Genomic DNA, 18,603 nt, shown 5'->3' on the forward strand with positions numbered 1-18,603 from the left:
CCAGTGGATTGACAAACTTCCCCTGAAACAAATCCAGAATGGGTGGTGGACTGATACTAATGACCAAACCATCCTACCAGAAAAATTAGGACAACAGGTGTTAGAACACATCCACCGAACCACCCACCTGGGGGCCCGGCGGATGATAGACCTGATCAGACGCTCCAAGCTCAAAATCAGACATATAGCTGAGACGGCCAGCAGTATCGTGACAAGTTGCAAAGTCTGCCAGCTTAACAACGCATACCCCCAATCTCAAGCTGCAACAGGAACAAGGCTCAGGGGAACCAGGCCCGGTATCTACTGGGAAGTAGATTTTACTGAAATAAAGCCAGGAAAGTACGGGTACCGGTACTTACTTGTCTTTGTAGATGCTTTTTCAGGGTGGACTGAAGCATTCCCAACCAAAAGAGAAACTGCTCAGGTCGTAGCAAAGAAAATTCTGGAAGATATCCTTCCCAGGTATGGCTTCCCCATCCAGATAGGGTCAGATAATGGGCCCGCTTTCGTCGCTAAGGTAAGTCAGGATTTGGCTTCCATCCTTAGGGCAAATTGGAAACTACGTTGCGCTTACAGGCCCCAGAGTTCAGGACAGGTAGAAAGGATGAATCGGACCTTAAAAGAGACCTTAACTAAATTGACTATAGAGACTGGCGCTAATTGGGTAGTCCTTCTCCCCTATGCTCTGTTCCGGGCCTGTAATACCCCTTACAAACTGGGCCTTACCCCTTACGAAATCATGTATGGCAGACCTCCACCCCTGGTTCCTAGCTTAAAAGATGATCTGCTTAAGTCTGAAACAGAAAATGTCTCTGAATTCTTATTTTCCCTACAAGCCTTACAGAAAATTCACCAAGAAATCTGGCCCAAGCTGAAAGAGCTATATGAGACCAGTCCCCCACCGACACCCCATCCGTACCAGCCGGGAGACTGGGTCCTGGTTAAGCGACACCGACAAGAGACCCTAGAGCCCAGGTGGAAAGGACCACTCCAAGTACTCCTGACCACACCCACCGCCCTGAAGGTAGAAGGCATTGCATCATGGATCCACTACACCCACGTCAAGCCAGTGGACCCAACCTCCGACCTTCTGGGGCCAATCATGGTGGCGGCTGAAGCACCGGACACGTGGACTGTGGACAGAGCTAAGAACAACCCCTTAAAACTCACCCTGCGCCGGCAGCATAGCTCACTGCAAACATGCAGTTAGGTAGTCTAACTCTAACATTAGTCGCCCTAGTGGCCGCTGGGGAAAACATAAAGCCAGCTCCTAATCCCTTTGTCTGGAGATTCTGGCTTTATGAAAACCAAACCCACCCTGGGCAACCTCATAAGCCCGGGAAATTAGTGGCCAGTGCAGATTGCCCCTCCTCAGGGTGCAATAGCCCAATTTTACTAAATTTTACCGATTTCCCAATAGCCAAACCAGTGGCACCAATAATATGCTTCGAGTATGATCAGACTAAATACAATTGTAAGCACTATTGGTGGCACCAAAGTGCCGGCTGCCCTTATAACTATTGAAACCTCCATAAATACCAATGGTGGGGTGGAAAAGAACAGATAGATCCCAGATGGCCCTTCCATCGCAGATGAGATAGAGACCTTTCATATACATGGATAGTTAGAGACCCCTGGAACTCCCGCTGGACCACGCCTCAACACGGGGCTGTATACTACTCCTCCGCCTCCACATGGCCTAGCAGTCACCTCTATCTGTGGCAGGGTCTAGTGCAGGTACGGCCCCTGGTCCATGGAAATATCCAGCGACAAGAAAACCGCCTGACACAAGATTTACGTCCTTTTTCCTGGTTAAAATTATTGCAAGAAGGATTAGAACTTGCTAACCTTACAGGACTTCACAGCCTGTCTGGCTGCTTTCTGTGTGCCACTCTAGGGCGTCCACCGCTAACCGCTGTCCCCCTGCCATGGGGATCCTCCACCTCTGCCCAAGCTAACAACCACCAAAACCTCTCATATGCCCCTATCCCTAACGTGCCACTATACCAAAACCCCAGTCAAGAAAAGTTTCCCTACTGTTTCTCAGGAACTAATTCCAGCCTCTGCAGCATCACTGCAACGCCCCCTAATATCACCTTAAGGGCTCCGTCAGGCATATTCTTCTGGTGTAATGGAACATTATCTAAAAACCTATCAAGCCCCTCTGTTACCAACCTACTGTGTCTTCCTGTCACATTAGTTCCCCGGTTAACTCTACTTACTGCCAGCGAGTTCCTAGGGTATACCAGTAACTGGACTAGTGCTGTTATTCACCCAGACCCTAGACCAAGACCTGCACGAGCCATATTTCTCCCCCTCATTGCAGGAATCTCCCTCACCGCATCCTTCATGGCGGCCAGACTGGCTGGGGGAGCCCTAGGTCACACCCTCATAGAAAGTAACAAGCTGTACCAACAATTTGCCGTTGCTATGGAGGAGTCAGCTGAGTCCCTTGCCTCCCTCCAGCGGCAGCTCACGTCCCTAGCACAGGTAACCTTGCAGAACCGGAGGGCCTTAGACCTACTCACTGCTGAAAAAGGGGGTACGTGTATGTTTCTAAAGGAAGACTGTTGTTTCTACATAAATGAATCAGGGCTTGTGGAAGACCGGGTCCAACAGTTATGCAAGTTAAGCACAGAAGTAAGAACACGGCAGTTTGCTTCAGCTGCAGACCAATGGTGGAACTCATCTATGTTTTCTCTGTTAGCCCCCTTCCTTGGGCCCCTGCTGAGTCTACTATTTCTGCTTACCGTAGGACCTTGTGTTGTTAACAGAATTTTGCGGTTTGTTAAAGAAAGGTTTAACACTGTACAACTCATGGTCCTCAGAGCCCAATACCAACCTGTAAACGCTGAAACAGAATCAGACTTATAAGACCCAAGATTGGCTCTAAAAATACCTGAAAAGAAAGGGGGGGAATGAAAGGAGCCGGGCACATTCCTCAGCCCCGGGCTCAAAACAAACAAGCCCAGTACAAACACCTCCCATCCTCCCAACCCACCACATATCGCCATATATCTCTCAAACTTCCTGAGCCCAGTACAAACACCACCAGGAAAGTCTCTGATAAGGGGACAGCCGTTCAAAGTTTTACTGAAAGAGCGGGAACCAAAAGAATTCCTTTGTTCCCCTGTAACTTTCAGGCTATAAAAAGCAAACACTCGCATTGTTCAGGGCCCTCTTGTATGCTGTGGAATGGAGGGACCAGGTTCGAACTTGTAGTAAAGATCCTTGCCGCTTGGCTTTGACTCTGGACTCTGGTGGTCTTCTTTGGGGAACTAACAGTCTGGGCATAACAGGTATTGTGGTGTACACCTGTACTCCCAGCTACTAGGGAGGCTAAGGTGGGAGGATCACCTGAGCCTGAGCCTAAGAGGTCAAGGCTCCGGTGAACTGAGATCACACCACTGCACTTCAGCCTGGGTGACAGAGTAAGACCCTGTCACAAAAAAATAATAGAAATAAAAAATAATTTCCTTTTGGCACTGCTTTAGTTGCATCACACAAATTTTGACAGTTTGTACTTTCATCTTCAGCTCAGTTCAATTCTGTGTGTGTGGGTGTGGGTGTTTGTGTGTGTGTGTGTGTGTGTGTTAAATTTCCTGTAAGGAGGAAAAATAATTTTCTTTCTATTCTTCATAGTTCTTAGTGGAAACAAACTCTTGTAGCAAAAGATAAATTAATAAGAGGAAAGCAAATAGAAGTTTTAATAATGTGTATACCTCCTGAATACCTGGAGACACCTACAAAAAATGAGTAAATCTCAAAGAAGTGGCTTTGAGTTCATGCTTATCTATGATCTTCAAGTGAAACAAAGAAAGAAGGGTGTTGGGGAGGTCAGTAATAGGGAGTTGGCCAGGAAAAATATAGTAAACAAGGGTAAGGTTTGTTATGGAAATTTATGTTGGAGCCTTCTCCATTGATAAGACTGTAGTAATTTAGAGTCATCTTCTCTTCCTGGTAGACAGAGGAGACACCCTTGCAAATGGAGATTTCCTTTATCTATTGAAACTTCTCTTGCAAAAAGAGCAATTTCTACTCTTGTTTTCAGAGCTTCTCCTGCTTGCCAAAATAATCATCTCAAAATTAATCTTTATGCCAAAAAAGGTATATTTGGAGTGGCATGTTCTGGTCTCCTTCAGTCATATTTTGGGGTGCCATGTCCTGATCTTCATCATTCCCTTGAGACCACCTCCTTGGGCCAAGATTGTACCACTGCACTCCGTCCTGGGCAACAGAGTACAATTCCATCTCAAAAAAATTTAATTAAAATATAAAGAAAATGTAAAGAAAATTATCAGAAGAGCCCATCTCTGTGTTTGGAAAGTGTGTGTGTCTTTGTTCTCTTGCAGGACTTCCTGTTTCTGCAGACTCTTCTTCCACCCCATGAGCTTTGGGAGCTGCTGGACACTCACGCAGATCTGTTAGCTATTACAGAGCATTCTTGTTTTGCTCTCTTCTTCTCCAGAGAGCCTGCCATTGAGACTGCTGTGTCTTCCTGGCACAGTTGACACTTCTCATAGGCTCAGCTGCCAAATTTTCTGGGTGTGGCCATTGTCTTCAGGTATCAAGCAGTGGAGATATAGGGGATCCCACTTTCACTTTATTGGACAAGCCTTCAAATATACCATCTCCACAGTAACAATTCATTGTATTTTTAGGAGCAACACATTTTCCTAAGCATGTTTACACATATTATCTCATTAAATCACAATGTCCTCATGAAGTCATGAAGGCTTCTTTTTTTTTTTTTTTTTTTTTTTTTTTGAGACAGGGTCTCACTCTGTTGCCCAGGCTGGAGTGCAGTAGTGTGATCATGGCTCACTGCAGCCTTGATCTCCCTGGGCTTAGGTGACTCTTCCACCTCAGCCTCCCGAGCACCTGGGACTACAGGTAAGTGCCACCATGCCCAGCTAATTTTTTGTATTTTTTGTTGAGACAGAGTTTCACCATATTGGCCAGGTTGGTCTCAAACTCCTGGGCTTAAGCAATCCTCCCACCTTGGCCTCCCAAAGTGCTGGAATTACAGGTGTGAGCCACTGCACCCAACCCTCATGAAGGCTTTATTCCCATTTTACACACGAAGATCCTAATGCCTTGTCAAAATGTGACCAGCCACACTAACATCACCTGGGAGCTTGTTAGACGTGCAGAATCTCAAGGCTCAGAACTGCTGAGTCATAATCTGCTGCTTAACAGGAGTCCCAGGTGATTTGGGTACACATTAAAGTAGCACTGGACTAAAACTCAGAAAGGTTTAGTGGCTTTCCCAGGTTTCCAGAGCAATGTGGTAGCCCAGTTGGGACAAGGCTCTGAGACTCCAAGAAATGCTTTTCTTAATGCTTCACTCCCGGCTGGAAGGCACACCCATTCTTTAAGGCCAGCTCCCTGATCTCCTCCACATTCTTACCCTGAAGACCCAGGAAGGATCAAGAGTCCCTTTTGCTCCTGAAGCCCTTCATGTATTCCTCTGTCACCGTAATGAATGCATTTGGCCTTGTAACAAGATGGAGAAGAAAAGAGGGAATAAAACAGTATTTCACAAACCCCTCTTCTATGCAGAGGAACAGGGTAAATATTATCAGGAGTGAAGAAGAGAAGTATCTTGACATTCTACGTTAACCCTTAACTTGGGAGCATTTTTCCTGGGCAGAGGCGAACTCTTCCTAGTTTCCCCTTGAGTTTTTCATGTGGCCCAGGTACTGAACATAAGATAGACTTGGAGAGGCCATTGGTTCTGGAGGCCTCACACTACTTTGGCCTCATATTTTTTTTTTTCTCCCCAACTTCATAATGATAAACTCAGGCTTCCTTTGTGTACCACTTTTGGCAATGCAGGTGCTTTTTGCAAGTCAATGGGAGAGAATTACAAGTGTGGCTTATTAAATTGATCTCCAATTTAATCAATAAATCATTCACAACATGAAAATGTGTTTGCTTTGAATTAGTGCTTGATAGCAATTTTCTATTTCCTAAAAACTTGTAATTGAAATGACAGCATGCCTTTATTAAAGAGAATTTTAAGAATAAAAAGAAATAACCTAATATAAGATTGTTTTAATTTCTGCCTATTTCATTCTGGATGTACCCACACTAATCCATGCTTCGCAAAGAGACAGTCATAGTATACATGCCACCTTAATCATAAAGATTTCTCTGGGTTTCTACATGGTTTTCACAGTGATACTTTTTCCTTTCATTATTCATCATTCTTCAGAGAACCATCACCTCCTGGGACTCCTGTGATGAAAGTGCCATGATTGCTAAGCTCCTTAAGTGAGGAAATCATATAATTTCATTTTTTTATCCCTTCTAATGGCAAAAGCAGTTCTGAGAATATGCTAGGCACTTCAGTGCTTGTAGCCTTGGGAAAAGGTGGTAAGCATGTTTGTAGAAGACAAATTCTGGGAATAAAGCACCACCAAAAGGCTAAGAGATTTAGCCGGGCATGGTGGCATGCACCTGTAGTCCCAGCCACTCTGGAGGCTGAGGCAGGAGAGTTGCTTGAACCTGGGAGGTGGAGGCTGCAGTGAGTTGAGATCATGCCGCTGCAGTCCAGCCTGGGCCACAGAGGAAGACTCTGTCTCAAAAAAAAAAAAAAAAAAAAAAAAAAAGGCCGGGCACAGTGGCTCATGCCTGTAATCCCAGCACTTTGGGAGGCTGAGGCGGGTGGATCACCTGAGGTCATGAGTTAGAGACCAGCCTGGCCAACATGGTAAAACCCCGTTTCTACTAAAAATACCAAAAATTAGCCAGGTGTAGTGGCGGGCGCCTATAATCCCAGCTACTAGGGAGGCTGCGACAGGAGAATCACTTGAACCCAGGAGGCAGAGGTTGCAGTGAGCCGAGATTTCACCATTGTACTCCAGCCTGGGCAACAAGAGCAAAACTCCGTCTCAAACAAAACAAAACAAACCGCTAAGAGATCTAATCAATTATTCTGGCACACAAGGTAATATGAATTTCCTGAAAATGCAACTAAAAATACGTTATTAACCACATTTCTCCATATTCAACCCTTCAAATCAAAATTATGATGATACCTTTTTTTGTATTCTGACAATTGTCATGATTACTCTTATGAAGGAAATAAATAGTAGTAAAAAAGAAAATCTGTTTCTTGTTACTCTTTTTTGTAATCCATATGGGAAATTAAATTATATAGACAGCAAAACTGGCTTTACTATTAATAACACATGAGCTTTTCTTAAACTCTGGCTTTGTCTAACACTTTTCGTTAAGCAAATGTGTTTTTACCCTACAAATCACTGAGGGACTGACATATAGTTGAAAACTATAGAAAATACAGAAAGACTTCCTCTAGTCTTATCCACAACTCTTCATAATGTTATTGCACGAGAATTTTGAATGTGGTGCAGTAAGAAAAGCACCCTCAGCTGTGCCTCAGAAGACCTGAGTTCTGGCTCTGGCTCTACCACCAAATTACTGTGTGATTTTGGGTGAGCCACTTTGCCTCTCTGGACTTAAATATTACTACTTTGAAAGAAAGAGAGGGAGAGAGACATCAGCTGTATGATCTGAGGCCATTTTCTGCCCTAATACTCTATGACAAATATCTGTGATAGTAGTAATTTCTACATTTACACTTAGGGTTTATTTAAATACAGTTTTTTCTTTCTCTTTATTTTGGAGGAAAGGAGGTCAAATATGCTGCTAGTCTCTTTTTCCCTCTGAAGTGAAATACAGTCTTTTGAACCTTTGGAGGGACCCAGTGGAATTGAATTTAGATGGGATGTCCCCAATGGATCTGATCCAGCATTTTCAGAACCCATTGAATGTGCAGCAGAAGGTAGACTTGGAGAGGCCATTGGCTCTGGAGGGGTCACACTACTTTGGTTTTGTAGTTTGGTTTCTGCTGCCTTCCCATAGAATGCCTGAATCCCTGATGTAGGCCCAAAGGTGAGGAACCAAGGCTTGTCAGTTAACTATGTCACAGTTTGTCTGTCTTCCGAGTCAGGATGTTGTGGGTTGAATTATGGTCAACCAAAGAGATGAAGTCTTAATTCCTAGAACTTGTAAATGTTACTTTACTTGGGAGAAGAGCTTCTGCAGATGTGATTAAGTCAAGGATTTTGAGATGGGGAGATTATCATGGATTACCTGGATGGATCCTAAATCCAATCATGAGTGTTCTTATAAATCAGAGGTGGGTGAGATCTGATGCAGACACACAGTGGAGAAGGAGATGTGAAGATGGTGGAGATTAAAGTGATGTGGCCACAAGCCCCAGGTTTGCTGGGGCAGCCACCAACAGCCAGAAGTGGCAAGGAACAATTTGCCCTTCAAGCACCCAGAAGGAGGCAGCCCTGCTGGATTATAGCCATCTGGCCTCCAGAACTGGGGGAGAATACACGTCTGCTGCTCTAAGCCACTAAGTTGGTGGTAATTTGTTACAGCAGCCACAGGAAACAAATACACAGGTGACAGCAGGCAAGTGTCCAGTCCTGCAGGGGCCCACACCAGCCCTCAGATCTGGCCCGGGAAACACAAAAAGAGGAGCATCCTTCCATTCTGGCTGTTCAGTCCTTTCCTCCAACTCTTCACCAGACTCCACATCTCCACCTTGCCTCATTCTCTCTGTTCAACTATTTATTAAGAAGTTGCTGTGCACTAAGCACTGTGCCAAATATGGAGGAGCAGCTGATAAAAGAATCCTCAGGAACTGAAGATAGAGACTGTTTGGGGTTTAGATCAGCTTGCACTAGAAACTGGGCTTGGGGGGAATTCCACCTTAGTCCCTCAGGCCTTGCTTAACTGGGCTTTGGAGGGGAAGGTGGCTTCCCCCACATCTGCCCACACTGATGAGGTGGTCCCATAGTTCCCACCATCATGACATGGACTAGTAATACCTGAGGGCCCTGAGTTCTCCATCGGCTCACCATTGATCTTTGCTTATCACATACAAAACTCTCATAAAGGAACTGGGTTTTCCCCAAACTGCGTCAAAACATGAATGATGGTGAGGGGAATTGCCGAGGTATGAATTCAGGTACCAGCAGATATTTCCTTTTATTTTTTCTTTAGAGACAGGTCAGTGGCTCAATGATAGTTCACCTCAAACTGCTGGACTCAAGTGATCCTCCCACTTTAGCTTCCCAAGTAGCTGGGACTACAAGCGCATGCCACCATGCCTGGCTAATTTTATTTAAAAAATTTGTAGAGATGATGCATTAGTCCGTTGTCACACTGCTATAAAGAAAGACCAAGACTGGATAATTTATAAAGGAAAGAGGTTAAATTGACTCACAGTTCTGCATTGCTGGGGAGGCCTCAAGAAACTTACAATCATGGTGGAAGGCAAAGGAGAAGCAGGCACCTTTTTCACAGGTCGGCAGGATGGAGTGAGTGCAAGCAGGGAAAATGCCAGGTGTTTATAAAACCATCAGATCAGATCTCTTGAGACTCACTCACTATCACGAGAACAGCATGGGGGAAACTGCCCCCATGATCTAATTAACTCCACCTGGTCCCGCCCTTGACACTTGGGGATTATGAGGATTATAATTCAAGATGAGATTTGGGTAGGGACACAGAGCCAAACCGTATGAGATGGGGTCTTGCTATGTTGACCAGTCTGGTCTTGAACTCCTAGGCTCAAGCAATCCTCCCACCTCAGCCTCCCAAAATGCTGGAATTACAGATGTGAGCCACCGTACCTGGCATCCAGCAGATATTTCTACTGCATTTCTCCAGGAATGAGTGGGTTGGAGATGAGGATATTCTGGAACTTCTGTCGTTTCCTCCCAACAATTCTGGGACTCATGTTCACTCTCCTGGGATAGGGGAAACTGACTTAAAGTGATTTTCAAATGGCATTCCTGTTGAAAGAGTTAATATATGTACATGCATACAACATACACACACATTTGTGTATGCTACATACCATGGAGGAAAGCCAGTCCTGGTATAAATTGTACAACTTCAAAATAATAATGGAATTATGATTTCATTTTAATACTGATTTCAATTAAAAATTTTAATAGACTATTTTTTAGAGGTTTTAAGTTTACAGAAAATCTAGGTAGACAACACAGAAAATTCCCATTAACCCCTGTATTAGTCTGCTAGGACTTCCATAACAAAATACTACAGGCTGAGCAGCTTAAACAACAGAAATTTGTTTTCCCACAGTTCTGGAGGCTAGAAGACCAAGGTGCCCACAAGTCTGGTTTCTGGTGATGCCTATTTACCTTACTTGCAGATGGCTGCCTTCTCCCTATGTCCTCACATGGCCTTTCCTCTGAGCACCTGGAGGCAAGAGAGTGAGCTCTGGTGTGTATTCCTCTACCTAGGAGACACCAGTCCTATTGAATTAGGGCCTCAGCCTTATGATCTCATTTAACCCTCATTGCCTCCCTTTAGGTGACTAGGTGTGAGGGTGGAGCCCTCAAGAGACTGCCTTCTCTCCATCTGCTGTTTGTAGTGGGAGGATACCTCCAGAGGGGCTGCTGCTCATTGAGCTGCACTCACATGAGGATACAGACTTTGTGAAGAAGGAATTGGCAACACTGAAACCTCCAGAACAAAGGCTGTCACTAAGGTATGTGCTATAAGCATCCTTGGGGAAGAAGGGCATGAGTAGGCAGGGGCATTTTTATATCTTTAGAGGATAGGCAAAGGGAAGACCAAAATTTCAGAGGTCTAGCACAAGAAGTAAAATTTTTAAAAAAATCTTTGCATTTCCTCAGAGCCCACAAACATGCATGTGTCTTAGTGGCTGCCCATGCTCTGGCTGAGGAGAGCAAACCGTGCCATTTTCTCTGCAGGCCTTTAGGAGAGAGTGAAAACTCCTAACAAGAGTGGGAAGGTAGATAAGAGAAGATCCTTTATAATACCAGGCATCTGGGAAGATCTGTCCTTGTGCTGGGTACAGGGCTTCTATCAGGTAACTGAAGGACACCTGGGTGCTGTTCTTAAGGAAAGAAGCCAGCAAGCAAACTTTCATATGACTAAAGAAGTTGCTGGTGGGTGCCTGTAGTCCCAGCTACTCAAGAGCCTGGGGCAGAAGGATTGCTTGCGCCCAGAAGTCAGGGCTTTGTCTGAGATCACACCTGCATATAACTACTGCACTCCAGCTTGGGCAACATAGTGAGACCCTGTCTCTAAAAAAATAAATAAATAAATTGCTTGCTTGCTTGTGCTTTCAAATCATAGAAAAGTAGCAGAGTGGAGAGGGGTGTCTGAATGTAAAGCAAACAAATGCCTTGGAAAAATATGTCTAGATTGAAATTGCATTGAATGTATATATCAATTTGAGAAGAATTGTCAAGTTTTATAATTTTTATGTAACTGAATTGCATTTTTATTAGGTTTATTCCTAGTAATGCTAGTAATTTTCATTGCTAGTATAATTGGGATCATTTTTCTATTGCATTTATAAAGTTATTTTTTTTCTGGTGCTTAGGAAAGCAATTAAAAGAATAAACTGATGAATATCATGCAGATATATCTCTAAAACAATAAGCAAAATACAAAGGGAAAAACAATATATCATTTATGTAAGTTAAAACAATATATCATTTATGTAAGTTAAAACACACAAAAATATATATTGTTTATGGATATATATAAATATGTAAAAGTACAGGGGGAAATTGTTGGAATGATACATACCAAATTGGTTTTAGTTGTTGTTTCTGTTATGGGGATAAGTTGTGTAGTTAAAGGGAACATTAGCTTCATCTCTATTGCATCAGAAATAAAAAAAGAAAGAGGGATGGAAGGAAGAGAGGGAATGAGGGAGGGAGAAAAGAAGGGAGAAAAAAAGAAGGAAGGAAGGAAAAAAAAATAACCCAAAGCATTGTGAGAATATGTTAGCAGCTGCTAATTCTAGGTGATGGAACTATGGGTATTTACATTTTCTTTGTAAGTTTTGGCTTTTCTCATCTCAGCTGACTCCCTTTGGTTTACATAACAAAATACAATAGACTGAGTGGCTTAAACAACAGAAAGTGTTGTTTAACATACTTCTAAAGGCTGGAAGTCCAAGACCAAGCTGCCAATGCAGTTGATTTCTGGTGAGGCTTCTCTACCTGGCTTGCTGATTTCAGCCTTCTTGCTGTGTCCTCACATGGTCTTTACTCCATGCACAAGGGGAGCAAAATTTCTTGTGTCTTTCTCTTCTGTTAAGGACACTAGTTCTATCAGATTAGGGCCCTGCCTTTTTTGGTTTTGTTTCTGTTTTCTTTTTTTTGAGACAGAGTCTCACTCTGTCACCCAGGCTGGAGTACAGTGGCGTGATCTCGACTCATTGCAACCCCTGCTTCCTGGGTTCAAGAAATTGTCGTGCCTCAGCCTCCCGAGGTAGCTGGGATTACAGGCATGTGGCACCATGCCTGGCTAATTTTTGTAATTTTAGTAGAGACGGGGTTTTGCACTGTTGGCCAGGCTTGTCTCGAACTCCTGGCCTCAAGCAATCCGCGTACCTTGGCCTCCCAAAGTGCTGGGATTACAGGTGTGAGTCACTGTGAGAGCCAGGGCCCTGCCTTTATAACCTCATTTAACCTTTTTTTTTTTTAATTTTAATTTTTTTTTTTTTTTTTTTTTTGAGACAGAATCTCACTCTGTCGCCCAGGATGGAGTGCAGTGGTGTGATCTCGGCTCACAGCAACCTCCACCTCTTCGGTTCAAGTGATTCTCCTGCCTCAGCCTCCTGAGTAGCTAGGATTACAGGCATGCACCCACCATGCCCGGCTAATTTTTGTATTTTTAGTAGAGACGGGGTTTCGCCATGTTGGCAAGGCTGGTCTTGAACCCCTGACCTCAGGTGATCTGCCCACGTTGGCCTCCCAAAGTGCTAGGATTACAGGCATGAGCCACAGCTCCCGGCCTATCATTTAACCTTAATTACATCTTTAAAGGCCCAAATAGTCTCACCCACTCCAAATAGTCACACCCACACCGGAGGTTGAGCACTTCAACACGTGAATTTGGGGAGGACACAGTTCAGTCCATAACATCCCCCTAATTTTTAAAAAATAAAAATGTTTTTAAGGAGTGAATGTCTTTTATGTGTCTCTGTGACCAGGTCCCACTGCCTTGATGGATTATACACTTGACCCCAGTGTGACAACAGTGACCGACTACTACTACCCTGATATCTTCTCAAGCCCCTGTGATGCGGAACTTATTCAGACAAATGGCAAGTTGCTCCTTGCTGTCTTTTATTGCCTCCTGTTTGTATTCAGTCTTCTGGGAAACAGCCTGGTCATCCTGGTCCTAGTGGTCTGCAAGAAGCTGAGGAGCATCACAGATGTATACCTCTTGAACCTGGCCCTGTCTGACCTGCTTTTTGTCTTCTCCTTCCCCTTTCAGACCTACTATCTGCTGGACCAGTGGGTGTTTGGGACTGTAATGTGCAAAGTGGTGTCTGGCTTTTATTACATTGGCTTCTACAGCAGCATGTTTTTCATCACCCTCATGAGTGTGGACAGGTACCTGGCTGTTGTCCATGCCGTGTATGCCCTAAAGGTGAGGACGATCAGGATGGGCACAACGCTGTGCCTGGCAGTATGGCTAACCGCCATTATGGCTACCATCCCATTGCTAGTGTTTTACCAAGTGGCCTCTGAAGATGGTGTTCTACAGTGTTATTCATTTTACAATCAACAGACTTTGAAGTGGAAGATCTTCACCAACTTCAAAATGAACATTTTAGGCTTGTTGATCCCATTCACCATCTTTATGTTCTGCTACATTAAAATCCTGCACCAGCTGAAGAGGTGTCAAAACCACAACAAGACCAAGGCCATCAGGTTGGTGCTCATTGTGGTCATTGCATCTTTACTTTTCTGGGTCCCATTCAACGTGGTTCTTTTCCTCACTTCCTTGCACAGTATGCACATCTTGGATGGATGTAGCATAAGCCAGCAGCTGACTTATGCCACCCATGTCACAGAAATCATTTCCTTTACTCACTGCTGTGTGAACCCTGTTATCTATGCTTTTGTTGGGGAGAAGTTCAAGAAACACCTCTCAGAAATATTTCAGAAAAGTTGCAGCCAAATCTTCATCTACCTAGGAAGACAAATGCCTAGGGAGAGCTGTGAAAAGTCATCATCCTGCCAGCAGCACTCCTCCCGTTCCTCCAGCGTAGACTACATTTTGTGAGGATCAATGAAGACTAAATATAAAAACATTTTCTTGAATGGCATGCTAGTAGCTGTGAGCAAAGGTGTGGGTGTGAAAGGTTTCCAAAAAAAGTTCAGCATGAAGGATGCCATATATGTTGTTGCCAACACTTGGAACACAATGACTAAAGACATAGTTGTGCATGCCTGGCACAACATCAAGCCTGTGATTGTGTTTATTGATGATGTTGAACAAGTGGTAACTTTAAAGGATTCTGTATGCCAAGTGAAAAAAAAAGATGTCTGACCTCCTTACATATGCAAAAATATACCTTCAGAGACTGTCAGTAGGCTGGAAGAAGTGGATATTGAAGTTTTGACATCAATGATGAGGCTCCAGTTGTCTATTCATTGACTGATGGTGAAATGGCTGGAGTGATTCTGAATCAAGGTGATTGTGATTATAGTGACAATGAAGATGATGCTATTAATACTGCATAAAAAGTGCCTGTAGATGACATGGTGAAAATATTTGACAGGCTTATGGAAGGACTACAGCAGCATGCATTCATAACAGAACAAGAAATTATGTCAGCTTATAAAATCAGAGACTTCTAGACAAAAACCATTGTTGATGAGGCAGATGCCTCTAGAAGAGACGTTTAAAAGCCATCAAACACAATGCCTCATCTTCCCTGGAGGACCCACTTCCTGATCCCTCAACTGTGTCTGATGTTTCTTCTCATGTAAGAAATAAAAAATAAAAATAAAATAAAATATATTGGTATGTAACTACAGGAAAAAAATAAAAAATATATAGTGGACAGTAACCTTTCAATCAAAACTCAGTATCATAAGTAGAGACTGAAAACTTGCCATTATTGGTTGTTGTTATTAACAGCTGATACAGGTATTCTGCTGATGCTACTGCTGCTTAGTTACCATGAACACGTTTTTTCACTATTAATGGTGCGTCATATTTTTTACTTTTAAGTACTTACGTGTGAGTAAGTGTAATAAAATGATTGCTTATCAGTAGTATCAATGATTTACTCAATATCTGAATCACCTTGATTCAGAACCATTTCAGCTGTTTCACCATCAGTCAATGAATAACAGCCTCATTGATGTCAAAAACTTCAATATCCACTTCTTTCAGCCTACTGTAGACTCTGGAAGTATACTTTTTGCATATGTAAGGAGGTCAGACTTTTTTTTTTTCACTTGACATACAGAATCCTTCAAAGTTACCCCTAGTTCAACATCATCAGTAGACAAAATCACAGGGCAGAGGTTGTGCCAGGCATGCACAACTATGTCTTTAGTCGTTGTGTTCCAAGTGTTGGCAACAAGATATATGGCATATTTCAGATAAGTTCAGAGTCAGGAAAGATGATGGTGCCAAACAACCACAAGCTGGGCACGGTAGCTCACCCCTGTAATCCCAGCACTTTGGGAGACTGAGGCGGGCAGATCACTTGAGGTCAGGAGTTCAAGACCAGCCTGGCCAATATGGTGAAATTCCATCTCTACTAAAAATACAAAAATTAACCTTTCTGCCTGTAAATGCCACTGAAGAAGCACCGTTAGATTCTCTCTTCTCACTGCCATCCTGTCTAAGTCAGAGTCTCCTAAAAAGCCTGAACAGCTGAGGAAGCTCTTCATTGGAGTGTTGACCTTTGAAACAACTGATGAGAGCCTGAGGAGCCACTTTGAGCAATGGCGAACGCTCACGAACTGCATGGTAATGAGAGATCCAAACACCAAGCGCTCCAGGGGCTTTGGGTCTGTGACATGTGCCACTGTGGAGGAGGTGGATGCAGCCATGAATGCAAGGCCATGCAAGGTGGATGGAAGAACTGTGGAACCAAAGAGAGCCATCTCAAGAGAAGATTCTCGAAGACCAAGTGCTCACTTAACTGTGAAAAAGACATTTGTTGGTGGCGTTAAAGAAGACACTGAAGAACATCACCTAAAAGATTATTTTGAACAGTATGGGAAAATTGAAGTGATTGAAATCATGACTGACTGAGGCAGTGGCAAAAAAAAGGGCTTTGCCTTTGTAACCTTTGACAACCATGACTCCATGGATAAGACTGTCATTCAGAAATACCGTACTGTGAGTGGCCACAACTGTGAAGCTAGGAAAGCTCTGTGAAAGCAAGAGATGGCTCGTGCTTCATCCAGCCAAAGAGGTCGAAGTGGTTCTGGAAACTTTGGTGGTGGTCGTGGAGGTGGTTTTGATGGGAATGACAACTTTGGTGGTGGAGGAAACTTCAGTGGTCATGGTGGCTTTGGTGGCAGCCATGGTGGTGGTGGATATGGTGGCAGGGGGGATGGCTATAATGGATGTGGTAATGATGGAAGCAGTTTTGGAGGTGGTGGAAGCTACAATGATTTTGTCAATTACAACAATCAGTCTTCACATTTTGGGCCCATGAAGGGAGGAAACTTTGGAGGCAGAAGCTCTGGTCCCTATGGTGGCGGAGGCCAATACTTTACCAAACCATGAAACCAAGGTGGCTATGGCAGTTCCAGTAGCAGCAGTAGCTATAGCAGTGGCAGAAGATTTTAATTAGGAAACAAAGCTTAGCAGGAGAGGAGAGCCAGAGAAGTGACAGGGAAGCTACAGGTTACAACAGATTTGTGAACTCAACAAAGCATACTGGTGGCAGGGCTTAGCTGCTACAAAGAAGACATGTTTTAGACAAATACTTATGTGTATGAGCAAAAATCTTGAGGACTGTATTTGTGACTAATTGTATAACGGTTATTTTAGTTTCTGTTCTGTGGAAAGTGTAAAGCATTCCAACAAAGGGTCTTAATGTAGATTTTTTTTTTTGCACCCATGCTGTTGATTGCTAAATGTAATAGTCTGATCATGATGCTGAATAAATGTCTTTTTTTTTCTAATGTGCTGTGTAAGGTTAGTCTACTCTGAAGCCATCTTGGTAAATTTCCCCCAGCAGTGTGAAGTTAGAATTCTTTCAAGCTGATGCAAGGTTCTATTTGGAATTTATATACAAACTGCTTGGGTGGAGAAGACATTGTCTTCAGAAACCTTGGTGTAGTTGAACTGATGGTTATTGTTGTGACCTGAAGTTCACCATTGAAAGAGATTACCCAAGCAAAATCATGTAATTATTGGTTATAAATATGATTGTTGGCACATCCTATGCAATATATCTAAATTGAATAATGGTACCAGGTAAAATTATAGATGGGAATGAAGCTTGTGTATCATCCATTATCATGTGTAATTAATAAATGATTTAATTGTCTTAAAAAATAAAAATACAAAAATTAGCCAGGTGTGGTGGCTTGTGCCTATAGTCCTGGCTACTTGGGAGGCTGAGGCAGGAGAATCACTTAAACCTGGGAGGCAGAGGTTGCCCTGAGCAGAGATCATGCCCCTGCTCTTCAGCTTGGGCAACAGAATGAGACTCAGTCTCAATAAATAAGTTAAATTAAATTTATAAAACTACCGTGATGGTTAATACCGAGTGTCAACTTGATTGGATTGAAGGACACAAAGTATTGATCCTGGGTGTGTCTGTGAGGGTGTTGCCAAAAGATATTAACATTTGAGTCAGTGGGCTGGGAAAGGCAGACCCACCCTTAACCTGGGTGGGCACCATCTAACAGCTGCCAGCATGGCTAGAATATAAGCAGGCAGAAAAATGTGAAAAGAGAGACTGGCCTAGCCTCCCAAACTACATCTTTCTTCCGTGCTGGATGCCTCCTGCCCTTGAACATCAGACTCAAGTTCTTCAGTTTTGGAACTCAGACTGGCTCTCCTTGCTCCTCAGCCTGCAGATGGCCTACTGTGGGACCTTGGGATCATGTGAGTTAATACTTAATAAACTCATATATATATATATATATATATATTCCATTAGTTCTGTCCCTCTAGAAAACCCTGACTAATACAACTACCTTCAGGCTATGTGTATAAGGTATATATAAAACATAAATGAATTCTGTGTTTAGACCTGGGTCCCAACCCCAAAATATCTCATTATGTATACACAAATATTCCAAAATCTAAAAAACAAAACAAAACGAAACAAAACAAAAAACCAAAATCTGAAACACTTCTGATCCCAAGCATTTAGGATAAGGGATATTCAACCTGTATGTTAAAATATTTAACTATGATTGGAAGTTTGTCTATTTTTCATTTTAATTATGTAAATTTTTGCAGTGTATATCTTGAAGCTACGTTATTAGGTGAATGCATAAATAGTATTGTTATGACTTTTTATTGAATTGACTCTTTTAGCATTATGAAATGCCTCTTTCTCTCCAGTAATACTTCTTGTCTTAGTACCTACTATGCTTAGCATTAATATAGCCACACTGGTTTTTCTTTTGATTAGTGTATATGTTGTGTATTTCCATGTTCTTTCACTTTAAACCAAACAACTCTCCTATATTTAAATATTATAATATATAATATATTAATATTATATTATTATATTTTAATGTTATTTAAATATTCTTTTGTAAGCAG

At 42.9% G+C, this 18,603-nt stretch overlaps 2 protein-coding genes and 1 pseudogene across 2 annotated transcripts; all 3 read left to right on the forward strand.

The window, feature by feature from the left end:
• The first annotated feature begins 579 nt into the window (after positions 1-579).
• LOC134729921 (uncharacterized) lies at positions 580-10,815 on the forward strand. The gene is made up of 3 exons (XM_063602692.1): positions 580-1,128; positions 10,445-10,561; positions 10,710-10,815. The coding sequence occupies exons 1-3, from the start codon at positions 605-607 to the stop codon at positions 10,813-10,815; spliced, it is 747 nt and encodes a 248-aa protein (XP_063458762.1). The 5' UTR covers positions 580-604.
• CCR8 (C-C motif chemokine receptor 8) lies at positions 10,441-14,410 on the forward strand. Its single transcript, XM_057301690.1, has 2 exons — positions 10,441-10,561; positions 13,049-14,410. The coding sequence occupies exon 2, from the start codon at positions 13,063-13,065 to the stop codon at positions 14,128-14,130; it is 1,068 nt and encodes a 355-aa protein (XP_057157673.1). The 5' UTR covers positions 10,441-10,561; positions 13,049-13,062; the 3' UTR covers positions 14,131-14,410.
• Positions 14,230-17,602, forward strand: LOC103782914 (heterogeneous nuclear ribonucleoprotein A1-like; annotated as a pseudogene).
• Positions 17,603-18,603: the final 1,001 nt, after the last annotated feature.

This window comes from Pan paniscus, chromosome 2 (assembly GCF_029289425.2).
Source record: "Pan paniscus chromosome 2, NHGRI_mPanPan1-v2.0_pri, whole genome shotgun sequence".
Lineage (NCBI taxonomy): Eukaryota > Metazoa > Chordata > Mammalia > Primates > Hominidae > Pan > Pan paniscus.

Coding starts and splice junctions, on each gene's coding strand:
- LOC134729921 (XM_063602692.1), top strand. CDS start 605: ATGAATCGGACCTTAAAAGAGACCTTAACTAAATTGACTATAGAGACT. Junction 1,129..10,444: donor GCGGCTGAAGCACCGGACAC/GTGGACTGTGGA, acceptor TGCTGTTTGTAG/TGGGAGGATACCTCCAGAGG. Junction 10,562..10,709: donor GAACAAAGGCTGTCACTAAG/GTATGTGCTATA, acceptor GCATTTCCTCAG/AGCCCACAAACATGCATGTG.
- CCR8 (XM_057301690.1), top strand. CDS start 13,063: ATGGATTATACACTTGACCCCAGTGTGACAACAGTGACCGACTACTAC.